Source organism: Austrofundulus limnaeus, unplaced genomic scaffold, assembly GCF_001266775.1.
Source record: "Austrofundulus limnaeus strain Quisiro unplaced genomic scaffold, Austrofundulus_limnaeus-1.0 Scaffold1658, whole genome shotgun sequence".
Lineage (NCBI taxonomy): Eukaryota > Metazoa > Chordata > Actinopteri > Cyprinodontiformes > Rivulidae > Austrofundulus > Austrofundulus limnaeus.
This window is the reverse complement of record NW_013954060.1, coordinates 13,389-30,064: the sequence shown is the minus strand read 5'-3', so window position 1 is coordinate 30,064 and position 16,676 is coordinate 13,389. Positions and strand designations below refer to the sequence as shown.

Genomic DNA, 16,676 nt, shown 5'->3' with positions numbered 1-16,676 from the left:
AATCAATCAATCAATCAATCAATCAATCAACCAACCAACCAACCAACCAATCAATCAATCAATCAATCAATCCTGTCTTGTTTAACGTGTCGGTCACTCACCTCCTTTAGTATGGTCTGTTGGCATCCTTAGGCCTCTTCAGCTGCACCTTCAGTCTCTTCATGCCGATCTGGAAGCCGTTCATGGCCTGGATGGCAGTCTGGGCGCTGGATGGGTTATCGAAGCTCACAAAACCTGGGGGGGGGGGGGGGGGGGAGAGACGTCTTAATAACAGGAGCCAAAATCCACAGACATCGACCATCATATTGTCGCTTTCTGAGATTCACCACAGTGGTGAAGCTCGGATTTTTCTGAGTAAGGGGACATTAAGGGGGTCGAGTAAAGCTTAAATACTCCTCATGAATTTTACATGCATTTTTACTGTACATGGATAAAATATCCTCAAAGCGTGTGAGAAAATGAAGTCATAAGCTGCGTTTCCATTGACCATGAAAATCTGCAAATTAGAATTTCGAAAATAAATTTGCTCAATGGAAACATGTCAATTTAAAAAAGATTTTTTTCGAAAAAATGGTTTTGCGCAAGGAAGAGGTGGTTTTTCAGCCGTATCGAAATTGATGTATTTCGCAAAACTGCAATGGAAACACTTTTTTCGCATCACGGGAGTCACGTGATCAACAACCAGCTGTTCCTACCGGCGAAAAAGACGACGAAGAAGAAGATAACAGGAAGTAAAAGTAGTAGTGAAATCACCAAAGTAGTAAAAGAAAATATTAAACCTACCGACTACATTTTCCCAAAAACGCAGCATACGTAGCCACTCCCAAGTATAAAAAGCTTGTCACTAGAAAGCCTCGATAAGACGCCGACATCTCCTCTGATGGCTGATAATGAGCGCTAGTGTCGTGGTAGCAATATGCTATGTGTTTACATCTGTTGCCGCCATGTTTGTAATGACTTATCGCGAGAACAAACCTATTCACAAGTGACTTTAATAGCGTTTCTTACTTAACGGAAACACTGCAAGTGGGAAACTGTGTTTTTTCGACATTAACAGAATATCGACAAAATTTTGCACACATTTGCAATGGAAACACAGCTATTGTCTGCCAGCTGAAAGATATTTTTTTGCAAAATTGTTCAAGTCTTTTAAAGACGAGAAGAAGACTTCTGTAAGACTGATTCATGCTGACTTTACAGTTTGACTCATTAACACCTCTAGTGTTTGGGCATGGAACTGCACCCACCATCATTGCTCTCAGGCAAAGGACAGATGAGTGACAGGACAGGGGCACTTCAGGGGGCCAATCAGATTTCCGCAGGGGCCAACGCCCCTGTGGCCCCGCCCCTAGAACCGCCCATGACTCACCAAAACATTTGCTCTGATTGGTTGCTCGGTCCACGAAGACCTTTGCGGAGATGACGTTTCCAAAGGGCAGGAACATCTGCAGGATCTCTGAGTCGGTGAACTCCTGCGGCAGGTGGTAGATGAAGATGTTACAGCCTTCAGGACCTGGAAGCAAAGACAAGACACGGGCTGTAAGATGGTTAAAGGGACAGTTCACATCTCTTGAACTGGGGTTTTGTGGAAAGGTTAGAAACAACAATAGGTCTTTGAACTACCTCAGTTTGAAGGTGCAATCTAAAAATGATCAGCTTTCCTACTTTTCTGTCACATTTTTTCTTTTTCAATGTGTTTTTAAAGATATTTAAACTTTAAGTAAAAAAAAACAACATGGCACAACAGAAGTTTATGTTTTTATCCATTTGAAATTCAATAAGTTGCAGAGCTGTAAAAATATATATATTTCCACATCATACAAGAATGAGAAAAACTCACCTGTTAGTCTGACCAAAAATATCACATTTTAATCAACCACACTGTTTGTAGAATAGTTCTCTTGTCTGAAATGTGATTTAAAATAATGTTTCCAAACATACAAAACCACTGGAATGTTTCTCAAAGATAAAATGGCCGCTACACTTGCCTTTTTTTTTTTAGTTTACCTTCTCGTTGCTGAAGCTGCTGCGGCTGCTGCGGCTGCTGAGCCACCAGGGTGGGCTGGTGGGGGAACGGCTGGCCCACTAGGCTGTAGGCTGCAGGGTAAGTAGCTGTAAGAAAGGAAAACCAGGTGAGCTGGGGGGCCGCAGTGTGACAGACAGACCGCTGAAAATAAATCTTAATATTTTTAATTAGACAGAGCATTAAGTCCACCTACGGATTTACAAGAAATTAGCGTTTATTTAGCTTTTATTTTGTAATATTGAGTCTCTTTTTTTGTAGAAACGTATGGGGCTAACCTGTATAGTGCTGCATGCCTGTGTAAGCTTGCTGCAGGGGATCCAGGACTGGACTCTGAGCTGTGACACACAACAAACACATTATTGCACGATTAATTAAATCCTAAAAGACATTCAGGACTCATTAACGTGCTCCAGCATGGCAGCCGGAAGCTTGAGACTCTGTGGGGGTGATTTATGGGAAACCGAAGGGCCGTACCTTGGTAGGTGTGAACTCCGTTGGTGTACAGAGTGTCTGTAGCTGACTGGCCATTAGGGGGCGCTGCCACGGAGGGGTAGCTGTTCACTGCGATGGGTGGAGGCAGAGCAGGAACAGGTGTGGCTGCGATGGAGGGAGGAGTGCTGGTACCTGCAGACAGAGTTGCAGTTGCAGCTGTGTTGTTGTGCACAAAAGGATTTTGTTTTTAGATCAGCTTAACTTGTTGTTTGGATGATGGACAAATCAAAACATTTGGTTTAATTTTATGTATGAACTGGGAAAAAAATGAGAATGAAAAAAATTCATTTTCTGCAAAAATGTAACAAGAATGTTGGGATGAACTTTGTTTAGAAGCTGAAATTATTATTTTTTTTATTGAAAACAAACAGAACGGTAGCTAAAGGCTTAAATTTAGCTAAACGCTAGAATTAGCAGAACAGTACCTACAAGTTAAAATGAGTTAAACAAAAGCTGAAAGCTTAAAAAAGCAAATGGGAGTTAAAAGCTAAAAGTTGCAAAACAATAGCTAAAATCAGTAGAATTGTAGCTTAAACTTTGTCTATTTTTATGTGCATTTTATTATAGCATTTTTATTAAGTTTATTGCTATTTTGTAGTTACAGTTTCACTTTTATTCTTTTAGGGGCTGCGAGTGAAAATATTTACAGAAATGTTATTAATATGCACTGTCGATGTAATAAATAAATTCAATTAAAAATAAGAAAAAATAAAAGCACCAAACTGTAGCTATAGAAGTAGCAGAACAGTAGATAGAAAAGAGACAAATACAAAAATCTGAAGTCGGAGCTCACTATTCTTAAATGAGTTGAACATTTTGATACAAAAATAATCTTATTATCATTTTATATAAAAAGAAGTACAAAATAAATTATAAACAGGAAAATAACTGTTTAAATGCTGCCTCTGACCCAGCATCCAGACAGTTGTTTTAAATACTGAATTTGAAGGACAATAAACAAAATAAAAAATAAATTTATTAGAGCAACAACTAATTTTAGGATCTTATTTGAGGTTAGTATTCCACTACAGCACATTTCAATCGAGCTGACTTTAAACCATTTTAAACCGAAGAGTTTGTTTATGTCATTCTGTTAAAAATTACATAAACACCATTCATTTCAGCTGTACAGTTAGAAGCCTTACTTCTAACCATGCGTGATGCCTCACTGTTAAACATCTCATTCAAATACATGTAAAAAGGTAACAAATATTTTTTTAAAAATCTCCCTCCCCCCCGTCCAAAAAAAAAACCTAAACTAAACGAATGTCCTTCTGGGTTCAGCTCTCCTTGTGCGTCTGTCCTCATATTTCAAGCAGAAATCTATTTAAGGCCAGCCAGGGCCAGACATCTCTGCCCCTCATTACCTGAGGACGGGGTGATGGATGCAATCGGCGTGGCGATGATACTGCTGGGGTTGAGCGCGGCGAGCTGCTGCATCTGCACCGCCGCCACCGTGGCGACGGGAGAGAGGTAGGCCGACTGAGCCACCAACGCCTGCTGCTGCATCAGCTGCCGGGGCAGACAGAGAGGGTGAAAACTCAAAAAAACCAAACACAAATATGGCTATAACCATTTAGCTGATTTTGGGCCTAAACTTTGCAAGTTAGTAGCTGAAAATCAACATCAGCACATACTCTGAGTGCTAACAGTTGTGCTTTAAGCCAGAGACTGTTAACCTATGGGTCGCGGCACCTTAAGGGCCTCAAAAGAACAACAGTTTTTAACCCTGGACCGGAGAGGGCCATGAGACCCCGTTGATTTTGAATAAGATGCAATACACTCTCTCACCACTAGTAGCAGTAGTGCACCACTCAGATGTTTAACAACTTTTTAATATGTAGAAGAAGAACCTTAAAAACTTATTTTAAAGAAAATTAGAAGCAAAAATGAAGGTAACTTATCAAAAAACACCAAAGTTTGTCACTAATATGAAGTGCAGCTTCTGTTTCTGTCATGCAGTATTTCAAAAGTTCAAAACATTATCAAATACAGTTGCGGACACTGCTATATTTTAATCTGCACTTTATCAAATTATTTTGTAATATTTTAAATATATTTTAATGAAACTTTAAACTTGTCAAAAAGCTGTTGTTACTGTTATTATTTGTCACTAATATGAACAGCAGCTTCTGTTTTTATCACGCAAAAGTTTAAAAAGGCTATATTTTCATTTGTACATTATAAAATTTATTTTTACAGTTATTTTTTGTATTTGAAACATTTAAACATTTTCAATTTATTTATTTTATGCCCACAATTTTATTTACTGAATTGTCTATTTTTTTTATTGTTTATGTGACCGTTTGTTCAAATAATTGTTATGGGCAGGTTACAATATAAAAAAACTGTTTTTCATGATCACGTCTTGTGAATATTTGACAGGAGTTTTACTTTTAAGTGTACTTAAAATACACTTACTTGTAAGTGTATTTAATTTAGTTATAATGTAAATACAATAAAAATTCAACCAAGCTTTAGAATAATTATCATTTTGATCCGTACATTGGTAATGTGTGACTGGGCCTCGTGCCACTTTATGTTCAATAAATTGGGCCCCGAGGTCAAAAAGGTTGAGAACCCCTGTTTTAAGCAACACCATGTTCACAGTCATCAGTTTTTACTTCTTTCTTATTTAAGCAAAACATTAAGCAATGTTTTTAATTTGACGAATGAATATGCTTCCAATTATCATTTAAATGCTCTTACAGAGAATTAGTATGCACTCAGAGGGATAACGTTACACAGGATGTTTCCCATTAGGCTGTTCACAAATCAGGAAGAGTTCAGGATCTCTGTCTGGTTGACCCTCCAGAAAATCAAATAAGACCTAATGTTGAGTCTGAGTCATCACAAGCTAAAGACGGAAGGCTAAGTTTGTTTCTTAAGCATTGTGTTTGTGTGTCCCTCACGGCCTGTGTGTAGGCGTTGTAAGCCCCGAGATGCAGGGTCATGGGACTGATGACTCCCAGCTGAGAGGCCACCTGCTGCATCCGCCGGAGCCCTCGCTCCTTCTCCGAGTCTGCAAACTTCACCACCAGGCTGGACGAGGCGCCCTGTGGAGGACACAAACACACACAACTCTCACTGCACAACAGAACAAACATTAGGGTAGATTATTATCTGTGTTACAGGAAATAAGTCAAGACAACTGCTTCATGTAAAATTCAGTGAGGTTACTAGTACTAGTAAATCTGTTCAAGCTGGTCCATAGAGGCTGACGCATTTTTCTTTAGCTTGAAAGCAAACACAAAGGGCAGAATATGTGTTCTTCATGGAACAGAGGTATGAAACGATCAATAAATAAAATGTGTGTTTCATCATATCGACATTTCAAATCTATAATCAGCTGCTTTGCTTTCTAAAGAAGCTGCATGTGCGTTGAAAAATCCATGACGATAAAAACCTCACATTCATAATGTAACGTTTGTCTGAGGAATTTATTGTTGATTTCCTGTTTTAGTCTTTACATTTTTTAAATCAAACTATTTTAGCTATTCGTGTATTAAAATCTTTTTTCATTCAGTACACACTGTAGATGCTTTTTTTGTGATTTTTATTTTTTCAAAATATTAAAATTTTTATAAATATTTTCTACATATGTTACAATATATTACAATTTATTTTATCTTCCATTTAGCGGCTTGTTACCTCTAGCTTTTAGCAACAATTTTGGTACTTGCTTTTAGCTATTTTTTGCTGCTTTTAGTAAGCCTTTTGCTAAACAAAATAATAATAATAATAATAATAATAATAATAAAGCCTTTTGCTATGTTTATCTTTCAGCTAGCCTTATGCTACTTTTATCTAGCATTTTCTATTTTAGTTTTTAGCTAGCTGTTTTCTACATTTAGCAAGGCTTTTGCTTCTTCTAGATTTCAGGTAGCATTAAGCTACAATTTATCTACTTTTAGTTTTTTAGTTAGCATTTTGAAACACTTACTTTTGTTATTTTAGCTTTAATAAGTTAGGGTCAGCTTCTTTGGCAAATATCAGCAAAGCTATCCAGGCCTCAGTATTCACTGTGCATGTTTTTGTGAAAATTCATTTTTTGTTCCGTTTTATTTCAGTCAAACTGAATTAAAACAAACTACAAACAGAAATACATATTTTTAAAAAAATGAATGTCCTTTTCTGTTTGTGTGTGTTTGTGTGGAGGAGGGGGACAAAGTGAGAAGTGACTAACGTCTGAGTCACCACGTCGAGTATGTAAATGACTGAATTTGGGGCATCTGAGTGTCTTTGATATATAAACGTGTGTGTGTGTGTGTGTGTGTGTGTGTGTGTGTTTGTGCAACAAAGCATCTGTGTACGGTGAACTTACAGGTAAAGTGCGACTCCCGTGCAGAGCGTTGATGGCAGCCTGGGCCTCTGCGTTGCTCTGGAACTTTACAAATGCACACCCTGCATGAAATGACACACCATTAAACACAGCCTCACACACACACACACACACACACATGAAGACTCACAGGATCACAACTACTTCCCTTTAAAAATACATTAGATGCTGTCTTACATCCAGTGCTCCATCGGTTACTGTGGCATCGTTAAACATGGTCCACACCCCCGGCTTCATCAATCATAACCCATAAACCACAAACGCATCATTAGCCATGACCCATAAAACCTATTGCACTGTTAGTCATGCCTCGTGCAACAAACGTGCAGGAGGGGGGGCATCCAGCATCTGTGTTTGAGCTGCCGCTGGACTTTGATTTACACAACAAATATCGTTAGCATTGTTGTTAGCGGGAGCAGTCATTTATATCACGTGGCACTAATGTGCTGCAGGGCTTCATTTTCAGGGTTTCAAGCGGTTAAACAAAGTCAATAACACCTTCATTATCACCACCTGCAGGCCGGGTATAATCACTCCCTATTAGAGCATTTAACCAAATATTTGTCATAAAGTTGGGAATTTTGTACCCTTACATTACTAAATTAATTAGTTAAAATCCCCTGCTGCTCAAATAAGAAGTTAATAAAGTGTTTGTCTAGAACTGTATTTAATTCTGTGCCTGTTATCAAATTATTTCAAGAACCACAGGATGGATTTTAGTGAAATTTTCAGGAAATTATCATCAAATATACATCAACTTTTGGAGGTCACTCCTAGTTCTACCTAGCAAACACAAAAATGGCTAGAATTAACTCAACTGTACAGACAATGGGTGAAAATTTGTTGTGGTAGTAGCTGAGAATTATCCATTAATGGTCATAAAGACATAAAATTGTGGTTTTACACTTCAGAATATATCGGAGTGTTTAATGTCACTTTATAGGTAAATGACATTGCAGTGGTAGGCACAGTTTCGCTAATCCGCTAATAGCAGAACTAGCTTCTCATTAAAAAATTCACAGGTGTACAACTTCAACTTTTATGCCAATTATCCTGAATTAAATCAAAACTATCCCCTCTTGCATGCAGTGCTTGGCGTGACAGGCACTGCGTGTGTAGCATGTAGCATCTTTAGCGGCTAAATTTCAAACTAAGAGCAGCAAAAATAAATAACATTTATCAATATTTAAAGAACGAATACAAAAAATTACTACGTATAAAATACAGTAGAGGATATATTTGTTGTTGGACTAACTTCAGACAGACAGTATTTATAAAAATTCAAACCCGATCAAAGAAATGCTTTTATCTAAAAGGGGTAAATTGGAAGTATCACAACTCTGGTTTGGATTGGCCGATTTGCCACAGATGATCCCGCCCACTTCCAAATTAAACCAACAGAAAACTAACAGGTTTGGATCAGTGTTGCCAGGTCCGCTTATTAGCGACTTTGGGCTTTTTTTCTAAAGTCGCTTGTAAATTCCGTGAGTCACGGGTTGCAGTTTTTTGGGCTTATTTTTGAACGTGAGTTGCTTATTTTGGGCTTTTCTTTCTTTCTTTGCGAATGAAATGCTTAACTCTGCTCCTGTTGAAGCAGAACACAAGGTTTAGTGGGTTTGTTCCTCCGATTCCCCCGTTTCCTGGTTGTCGCTCCCGCCCGAGTTGAGTCGGCCAACTTCAAACACCAGAGCCCAGAGTGACGGGGAAACGTCATGTAAGTATATGTTATTAAAAGAGTTTAAATTATTTAAACCATTAAAAAGTTGTTCATTTTTATGGTCATTTTTATCATAATTTTGCTGTTGCTTATGTATAATGCAATAATAAATGTATACGTTTATACAGTACTGTTACAATTGACAGTTGGGCTTATTTTGGGCCCGTTTTCATAGAGCTGGTTGCTTGTTTCTGTCGCGAGATCTGGCAACACTGGTTTGGATCAGTCCCACCAGTCTTTAACTCAAAAGAGATGAAGACACACAGTGAAAGTCTTCTTAGCGGTTAGCGTTAGCTTCCACTGATTTTAAATGTTTTTTAACTGTTTAGCTAAGATTCTTGTTTATTGGTGATTAGTGAAGCTAACTTTTAAAACTTTTACACAAGTCTGAAACGTTGGACGTGGAGTAAAGCCTTTTATACTTCTTTTTTTATATGTTTTATTTATTTTTTGTTCCCAGTTCCACAAGTTTCACTTTTGGATAAACAGTGGTGTGATTTGACCTATATTACCTTTGCTGGTACCATCAGGCCCGCGCAGCACCGTGCACTCCTCTATGCTGCCGAACGGCTCGAACATTTTCCTCACGTCCGTGTCTGTCTGCTGCTTCCCCAGCATACCCACGAACAGCTTCCTGTCTTCTGGGGGGGAATGGAAGGTCGCCAAGATGGGGGGTGGGGGATGCAGGGGTTGTGTGGACGATTACAGAAGAGGAGACAAAAACCCAGAGTTGAAATGAGGGGGTGTCATGTCACCGTGCAGCTTGTTGTACTTCAGAGAGCCAGCAGAGTGCAGCAACAGGAACAAACAGTGTCTGCTGGTGACTCAAAGGTTTGTCACCCACTGAGAAGTCGCTCCGTCTGTTTTTGGAGGATCAAAACCAACGTTTCTGAACACTGGGATGCTACAAATCATTGCATTCCTGCAGACTGGAACATTATAAAGCTTTACGACAGAGATGATGAGCTTAGACCTCGGAGACGCTGCAGATAAAAATGTGGTTTGATAAGAAAGATTGTTTTGCAACCATTATTGTTAAATTAATGTAAATTTATGTCTGCTAGTAGCTGATCCACTGTGACAAAATGAAAGCCTGCTGATCTGTAAACAGTCATGTTGACTACAGAACATTTAGCTGCTGTGTAAAATATAAACACAAACAATGATTTTTAAATGATCTGAACTTAGGAGTTACATAAAGGTTTATAACTCAGATTTTAAAAAGCTGTTTTTAAATGATAGATGTTTTGCTTTTTACAAATTAGGATAAAAAAAACAGGGGTGGATGGATTTAAAGACACCACCTCAATGATTGTGACTAAACGTTCAGCAACGGTGACCCTTTTTGGGCCTGAGCCTCATTAAGGTGAACTGAGGTGAGGTGGACAACTGTTCTGGGGTCATAAAGACCGTCGGCTGATGAGGAGCGGGACCATCAGGCCCGTTATCAGCACAGATGTCAGAAGCCAACGTTCAGATTTAACCTGCGCATCTGTTACCATATGTGTGTCTTACAGTCAGTTCTGGAGCCACTGGTAAATGTTTTTTTTTTCTCTCTGTACCCTTCAAGCCTGATGAGACTCAAGCATCAGGTCAAGTCATCATTTTTAAAAACACGGGAACATTAAACGGTCTTTTCAGAGGTTTTAAGAATGTTGGGGCATTAATGTGCTTGTGACTTCAAATTTTTGTAAAAAAAATTATGAATGCATTTTTGGAAAGACAGCGTTGATAACACATTGCAAAATAAATGTCATGCTGCTGAGATGAACAGTTGTTGAGATATTCACATGTGAAGTAACAGGAAGTGATGTCAAAGGGGAACGTTTGAATGTGCACAGAGCTTTTAACAGCCGACGACACAGACTGTAGAAAAGAATCTGATGTTTCTTTACATTATTTTGAGTCACTATCAGGGAGAAATGAAGGAGTCAGTTCAAATAACAATGACCAGAGAGTGTTTCTTTTTCTTGAGTTACCCTTTGATGTCACTTCCTGTTTCACTTTGGCTAAGCCAAGTTCCTAAGAACACATGGTAGTTATGTGACAAAATGGATAAAATCCTGTGTTTCTTAAATATAAAAACAATTTCTTTGACTTTATTTATTTGAAAGATATGTATGTCACAGGCACTTTAACATACAATAGAAAGCTAAAAGTTTTATACCCTTACATCTTTTTAATATATTGGAAGTAAAATATATTTTTAGGAGTTTTAGTGGGGTTTTTTTTGCGCTAAAACCTAAAGCAGATAGTCTGCTTCCTTATGTGTGTTTGATGTTGCTCTTGTGTTAAGTTGTCAAAGAGCTTTGTACTTAACGCGGACATGGACTTGCTTCACAAACAGATTATAGTGTTTTATTTTAAAAGACAAAGTGATGAAACACAGTTCTAAAAGCTAAAATCTTGAATGTTTTTTTGTGCTTTTTCTGAGCATCATCTGATTTCACTAAGACTTGCACTCATTTAAAATGACATATTTTTGATCATTTGCAGAAGATGATGCATTTCTGAGAGGGTACAGGTCTCTCTTACCCCCCCTGCTCTCGCTGTCCGCTGGCTTCACTTGGATTGGACGGTTCATCTGGAAGAAAAAAAATAATACAACACAAAACAGTCAGTTTGAATACGGCACAGAAAGGACACATGAATTAAACGTTAAGAAAATATCTCTGTTTTCATACTTTGTGTCAGTCATTTAGAGCTGACATTGTTGTGACATTTCTGTGTGTGTACGGAGGTTTGTGTGTTTGCATTATTTACACACAGATGTTCCTTGTTTCCTTTTTTTCCTCTCACCACTTCTCTATCTGACCACAGCTGACACAGATATGTGTCATGTTACATTAGCAGTGCCACGCAGCCCCCCTCTGCCAGCCGCTCCCCCCCGCCTCGAGCCTCTCTCTGAATCTGCTACCGTTCCCTCTCTGCCCCCGTCGCACAAAAACCAGGAAAAGCACACACCCACGCGGGATTGGAGAAGTGATAAGATTAAGAACACTCGCCAGCTAATCTGGATTAAAGGAGCAGGCAGCATCAGAATACAGAGAGAGACTCTGAGTCTGACAGAGAGGCAGAGATCTACAGAAAGAGAACAATGAGGATCCACCAAACACTGACGTGATCTAAAGAAACTGTTTTCTGTGTAAAACACACAGAGAATGCTGAACCCTGCTGAAGCTGAAACACAGCTGTTAAAGCCAGGAAGCAGAAACGCAGCTATAAGCTAAAATGAGCAAAAACTACAAACCAAAAGTATCAAAATGCTGGTTAATGACTAAATATTTCAAACACTAGCTAAAAGCTACAAAAGCAAAAGCTGGCTAATAGCTAAATGTATCAAACATCAGATGAAAGCAACAAGTAGGGCTACACAATATCAAGAACACCTGCGATGTGCGATAACAGTGTTTAATGTTGCGATGACGATATGCCTTGCGATATATCAAAAAATACTCAAGTATGCAGTGTTGATGTTTTTCTGCTCTGGGTTCAGAGCAAAAGACAACTAATACATAATTTCCATTACAACATGATGGAGTGATTATGATTTGAAGTTGTTTCTCTGGTCCATTTTGTTTACCAGACTGACAAACCACATAAATTCAAATATTGGAGCAATCATTAATTGTAATTTATGGATTTTTTGCGATATGCATATATTGCATTGGCTGTTATCGCGATGACAATAAATTTGTGATATATTGTGCAGCCTTAGCGACAAGTATCAAAATGTTAGTCAATAGCTAAATGTTACAAACTCTAGCTAAATGCTACAATAAGCAAAATGCTTGCTAATAGCTGAATTTTTCAAACACAAGCTAATTGATATAAAAGCAAAATGCTAGTTAATATGTGAATATCAAACACTAGCTCAAAGCTGCAGAAAGCATTATGCTTGACACAAGTTAAATGCTACAAAATGCTTGCTAATAGATAAATGTTTTGAACTCAAGCTAAATGCTGTAAAAAGCAAAATGCTTGCTAATAGTTAAATGTTTTGAACTCAAGCTAAATACTGTAAAAAGCTAAATGCTTGCTAATAGTTAAATGTTTTGAACTCAAGCTAAATGCTGTAAAAAGCAAAATGCTTGCTAATAGCTAAATGTTTTGAACTCAAGCTAAATGCTATAAAAAGCAAAATGCTTGCTAATAGCTAAATGTTTTGAACTCAAGCTAAATGCTATAAAAAGCAAAATGCTTGCTAATAGTAAATGTTTTAAAACTAGCTAAAAGCTGCAAACTGCTAGCTGATAGATATACCAGTAGGTTTCAAACACAAGCTAAATGCTACAAAAAGCAAAATGCTAGTTTATGGATAAATATATTGAACAGAAGCTGAAAGCTCCAAGTAGCAAGATGCTAGTTAAAGCTAAAAGTGACAAAGGCTAGCTAAAAGCCAAAAGTTTCAAAAGGATAAAAGCTAAAAGTGGCTAAACTCTTGCTTAAAAAAGCCAAAGACTAGCTGAAAGTAGCAGTATGGTAGCTAAAAGCCAAAATATCAAGACTCTAACTAAGAGCAAAAAGTAACACATCTTACAATCTGAAGTAAATTTTAAAGAGAACACTATTTGAAAATCAATTGTATTTCCATCATGAAATTATTTCCAAATAAAGGTAAATGATTGGAAATGTATAAATGTTACAAAAACCTAAAGTTAAATCAGCCATCTCCTGACTGAGCTGAACGTTTTGATATATGAACCATGGTGATATGATGTATGCAGAAAGAGGTAGATGGCAAAAAATGAAAGGAAACATAAAAAACAGGAAACAATAGAGTGAACGCTGAATGAACTTTCAGACAAATAAGTAACCTTTTTATAATTCATCATCATCAAGAACCAAGCTGCTGAAATGCCACCTTTTCTTTACCTCGACACTCTTTAGCTAAAGCCCTGCGTGAAATTGGTGAAACTCTTTTCAGCTTGTCCTTCAAACGTACGGAGCGTGAAAACGGGGGACAAGAGTAAGACAAAGAGCGAACAAGAGAGGGCAGGAAGGAGAGCAGGGTGGGATTGAGAGGGATTGAAGGAGCATATGGACAGAAAGGGGGGGGGGTGCAGGCGAAGGAGGAGGGCGAGGAGTCGAGGTGAGAGAAGCAGAGTGGCAGTCTGTTAACTGTGGCTTAATGAAGGTCTTAATTATGGAGCTGGTGACATTTCAGCCAGTCACTGATCCCGTGTCACCCATTGATCCGCTGTGATCGGTCACCGGGAGGCTCTATCGATCGGCGCCGGCGGGACCCGCATGAGCAAACACCTCTGAGCTGCCAACTGCGCTGACCCGGCCCGGGTGATGGAGCCAGCGTCACCTGCTGCAGCTCCTCATCGAGGGAGGCCAATTGATCGCAACAATTAATACGGTGATGGAGAGGCCGTCCTCCAATCAGACTGGGGGCCCGCCCCTGCATCCAGTTAACTTTTTGTTACAATTATTGTGAAAGTTTGGTCATTCATCCTGACTAGATCTAAAAGTTAAAATCCATCGGTGGGCACAGCTACCCTGAAGCACTAATAGGGGAACTAATTTCCTGATTAGTGCTTTAGGGCTTTTGCTATTTTTTTAATTCATTAGTGGATTAGCTGAGGTCTTTAAATGTCATTGATCAACATTATTGTTCACAGCTGAGGATGAAAGCTGTCATACATTTGTTCATATGCATGTCGCTTATCTACAAGGTCATGTAACAAACTCAAGGCCCGCGGGCCAAATGTGGTCTGCGGGTGACTCCCATTTGGCCCGCCAAGGGCACTAAGTGACAATATTCTGCACACAGTAAATATTGTCTCATGTTGACTGAAGAATGTTTCATGTGTCAACTGGATTATATTAGTGCTTCACAATTAGCTTTTGCTAAAACTTTTCAGTGCATTAGTGCTTTAGAGTTAGGGGACCGAAATATTTGAGTTAGTGCTTTATGGTTAGTGCAACAAATATTTAGATTAGTGCTGCCCACCACTGTTAAAAGCATAAAAAACTTCCTGTAAATATGACTTATTTACCCACTAATATGAAAGACAGGTGATAAAGTGCCAGGTGGTTTGTCTGTTAGCAAAAAATCTCATGAACCACATGATTATTTTAAGTTTAGAAATGAAAAAGTCTCACAGTTCAAATAATATTGTTTCAGTAAACAAAGACCAGGAAGTGTCCCCTTTTAAAGAGTTCCTTAGTCACTTCCTCTTTCACTTTGTCAGCCTCAAAATGGGTAAAAATCACGTGTACTATGACAAATTACCTAAATATTAGGACAGGGCTATTCAACTGGCGGCCTGCGGGACCAAAATGTGGCCCGCCAATTGGTTCATTCATCTCTTAAGCCCAAACCCCCAGTTTTCTACTTTAATTACTAGTTGTTTTAGTTAAACATAGACATGTTTAGTATATACAGAAACGTCAGAAGCTGGTAAAAAAAAATTCTATGAATATCTAAGACAGTTAAAACTACAAGCAGTTGAAGATAAAGCTATGAAAGTGAAAATGAAATTGGTTTAAAAATTTGGGAAGTCAGCGATGTCAAAATATTATTTGTGTTAACTATGAGGCATAATTAGTTCTTTTTGTTTTTGATATTGTTTAATTATCACTACTTTTTTAGAGTTCTGTATGTTGTAATCATGATTAAATGCAGCAAAACAAACTATTTCAAAGGTAACAGATATTTGTAATACTTGCTTTTTTTACATAATGACTTTAATTCTTGGACGTTCGGCCCCTAACCGCTGGTCTGCATTAACTAAATTTAGATGAACAGCCCTGCATTAGAATATTTTTTATTCCACCTTGTGAATTTGTAGGAATATTCGCTTTAACAAAAGCAACGATGGTGGCTTCCAGCAAACAAATACAACATTTAATAAATGTTTTTTTAAACTATTACAAAAGACATGCTTTCAAAATGGAACCAGATGATCTTAGATTTTGCTAAAGTTCAATCAGACCAAAGTAAAATATCATGGCAGCAGTTTTCACAGCAACTTTGATGGATGCTGTTTTTCTCCCTCTTCTTTTGTTTTTTTTTTTTACTTCTATATTTCTTTGTATCTTTTTGTTTTTTATCACTTCAGTAGAAAAAAGAACTTAATATTAGTTTCTTAATTGTTTCATCATCAGTGATTTTTCTTCTTCTGTTTTTAAAAGCCTAAAACAAACGTGGCCCACATTTCAGGCGGATCAACGGTGGCGGCCGAGGCCGTGGCGATAAGAAGAGGCGCAGCAGATGGCTCGGAAGATTGGAATTAGAATATACAAGAGAGGAAAACGGTGAGGAGTGGAGGCCACGGAGGCTGTGCCACTTCAGATCGGCACGGCAACCGCTCCCGCCGCTCTGACGAGGGGCCGCACGCACGGCCATCGTCATGACAACCCCGGGGATGAGAGAGGCTTCGCATCAGGTAAACAGGGTTACCCCGAGCAACAAGAGACGTACGAAAATGGGGGGAGGAAGAAAAAAAAACACGATGAGAAGGACAAAGGGCGAGCTGGGGTCAGGAGATGGATGGAGTTTGAGAGGCAGGAAGGAGAAACGTTAGGAAAAGAAGAAAAAGGGCAAAGGATGGAGGGAGCATCTGCCTGTTGAACCTCGAGAGCAGAGGCAGAAAGACGGGAGAGAAAAAAATCTCCCTCTAAGCCTCCACCGCTAACACACACTTTACAGTAATTTGCTCTCTCCCTCCCCCTCCTCCTCCTGTTGCTCCCCTCCTCCTCCTCCTCCCCCCCTCCCCTCGGCTTGTTTACAAAAACACAGCAGCACACAGGCCAGACCTGCCTGATCAAAAACCATCACACCAACGGGTTTGTGGCTGTTTGACTTCTTTCCTCTCCCCCCCTCCACGTCCGCCCCCACGTCACGTTACGTTCCTCTAAATAAAACACTCGGTGCCCGGCCCCCTCCTCCCGAGCGCACATCGTGTTTTCTTCCCCCGTGATCCCGCACAGGGATTTGACGGGGATTATGAGATATTAAATTCATAGATTATCCAATCAAATTACAGCTTCGGTACAGAGCGTGACCCCCCTCCCGGTAAACCACGCCCGAGCCGTGATGCTCACAGAGGAGTTGTGATCACTTTGTTTTTTTTTTACAGAAACATATG

At 38.9% G+C, this 16,676-nt stretch overlaps 1 protein-coding gene across 1 annotated transcript in view; it reads right to left on the bottom strand.

Annotated features, from left to right (window-relative positions):
• LOC106536019 (CUGBP Elav-like family member 3) overlaps window positions 1–16,676 on the bottom strand; it is a gene marked incomplete at its 5' end in the record, with an annotated part of 31,387 nt that overhangs the window by 2,719 nt on the left and 11,992 nt on the right. Inside the window, 10 exon segments of the mRNA XM_014033188.1 lie at window positions 102–234; window positions 1,370–1,513; window positions 2,008–2,112; window positions 2,302–2,361; window positions 2,501–2,650; window positions 3,886–4,030; window positions 5,431–5,574; window positions 6,843–6,922; window positions 9,090–9,218; window positions 11,113–11,161. Coding sequence (XP_013888642.1) covers window positions 107–234; window positions 1,370–1,513; window positions 2,008–2,112; window positions 2,302–2,361; window positions 2,501–2,650; window positions 3,886–4,030; window positions 5,431–5,574; window positions 6,843–6,922; window positions 9,090–9,218; window positions 11,113–11,161 — 1,134 coding nt within the window.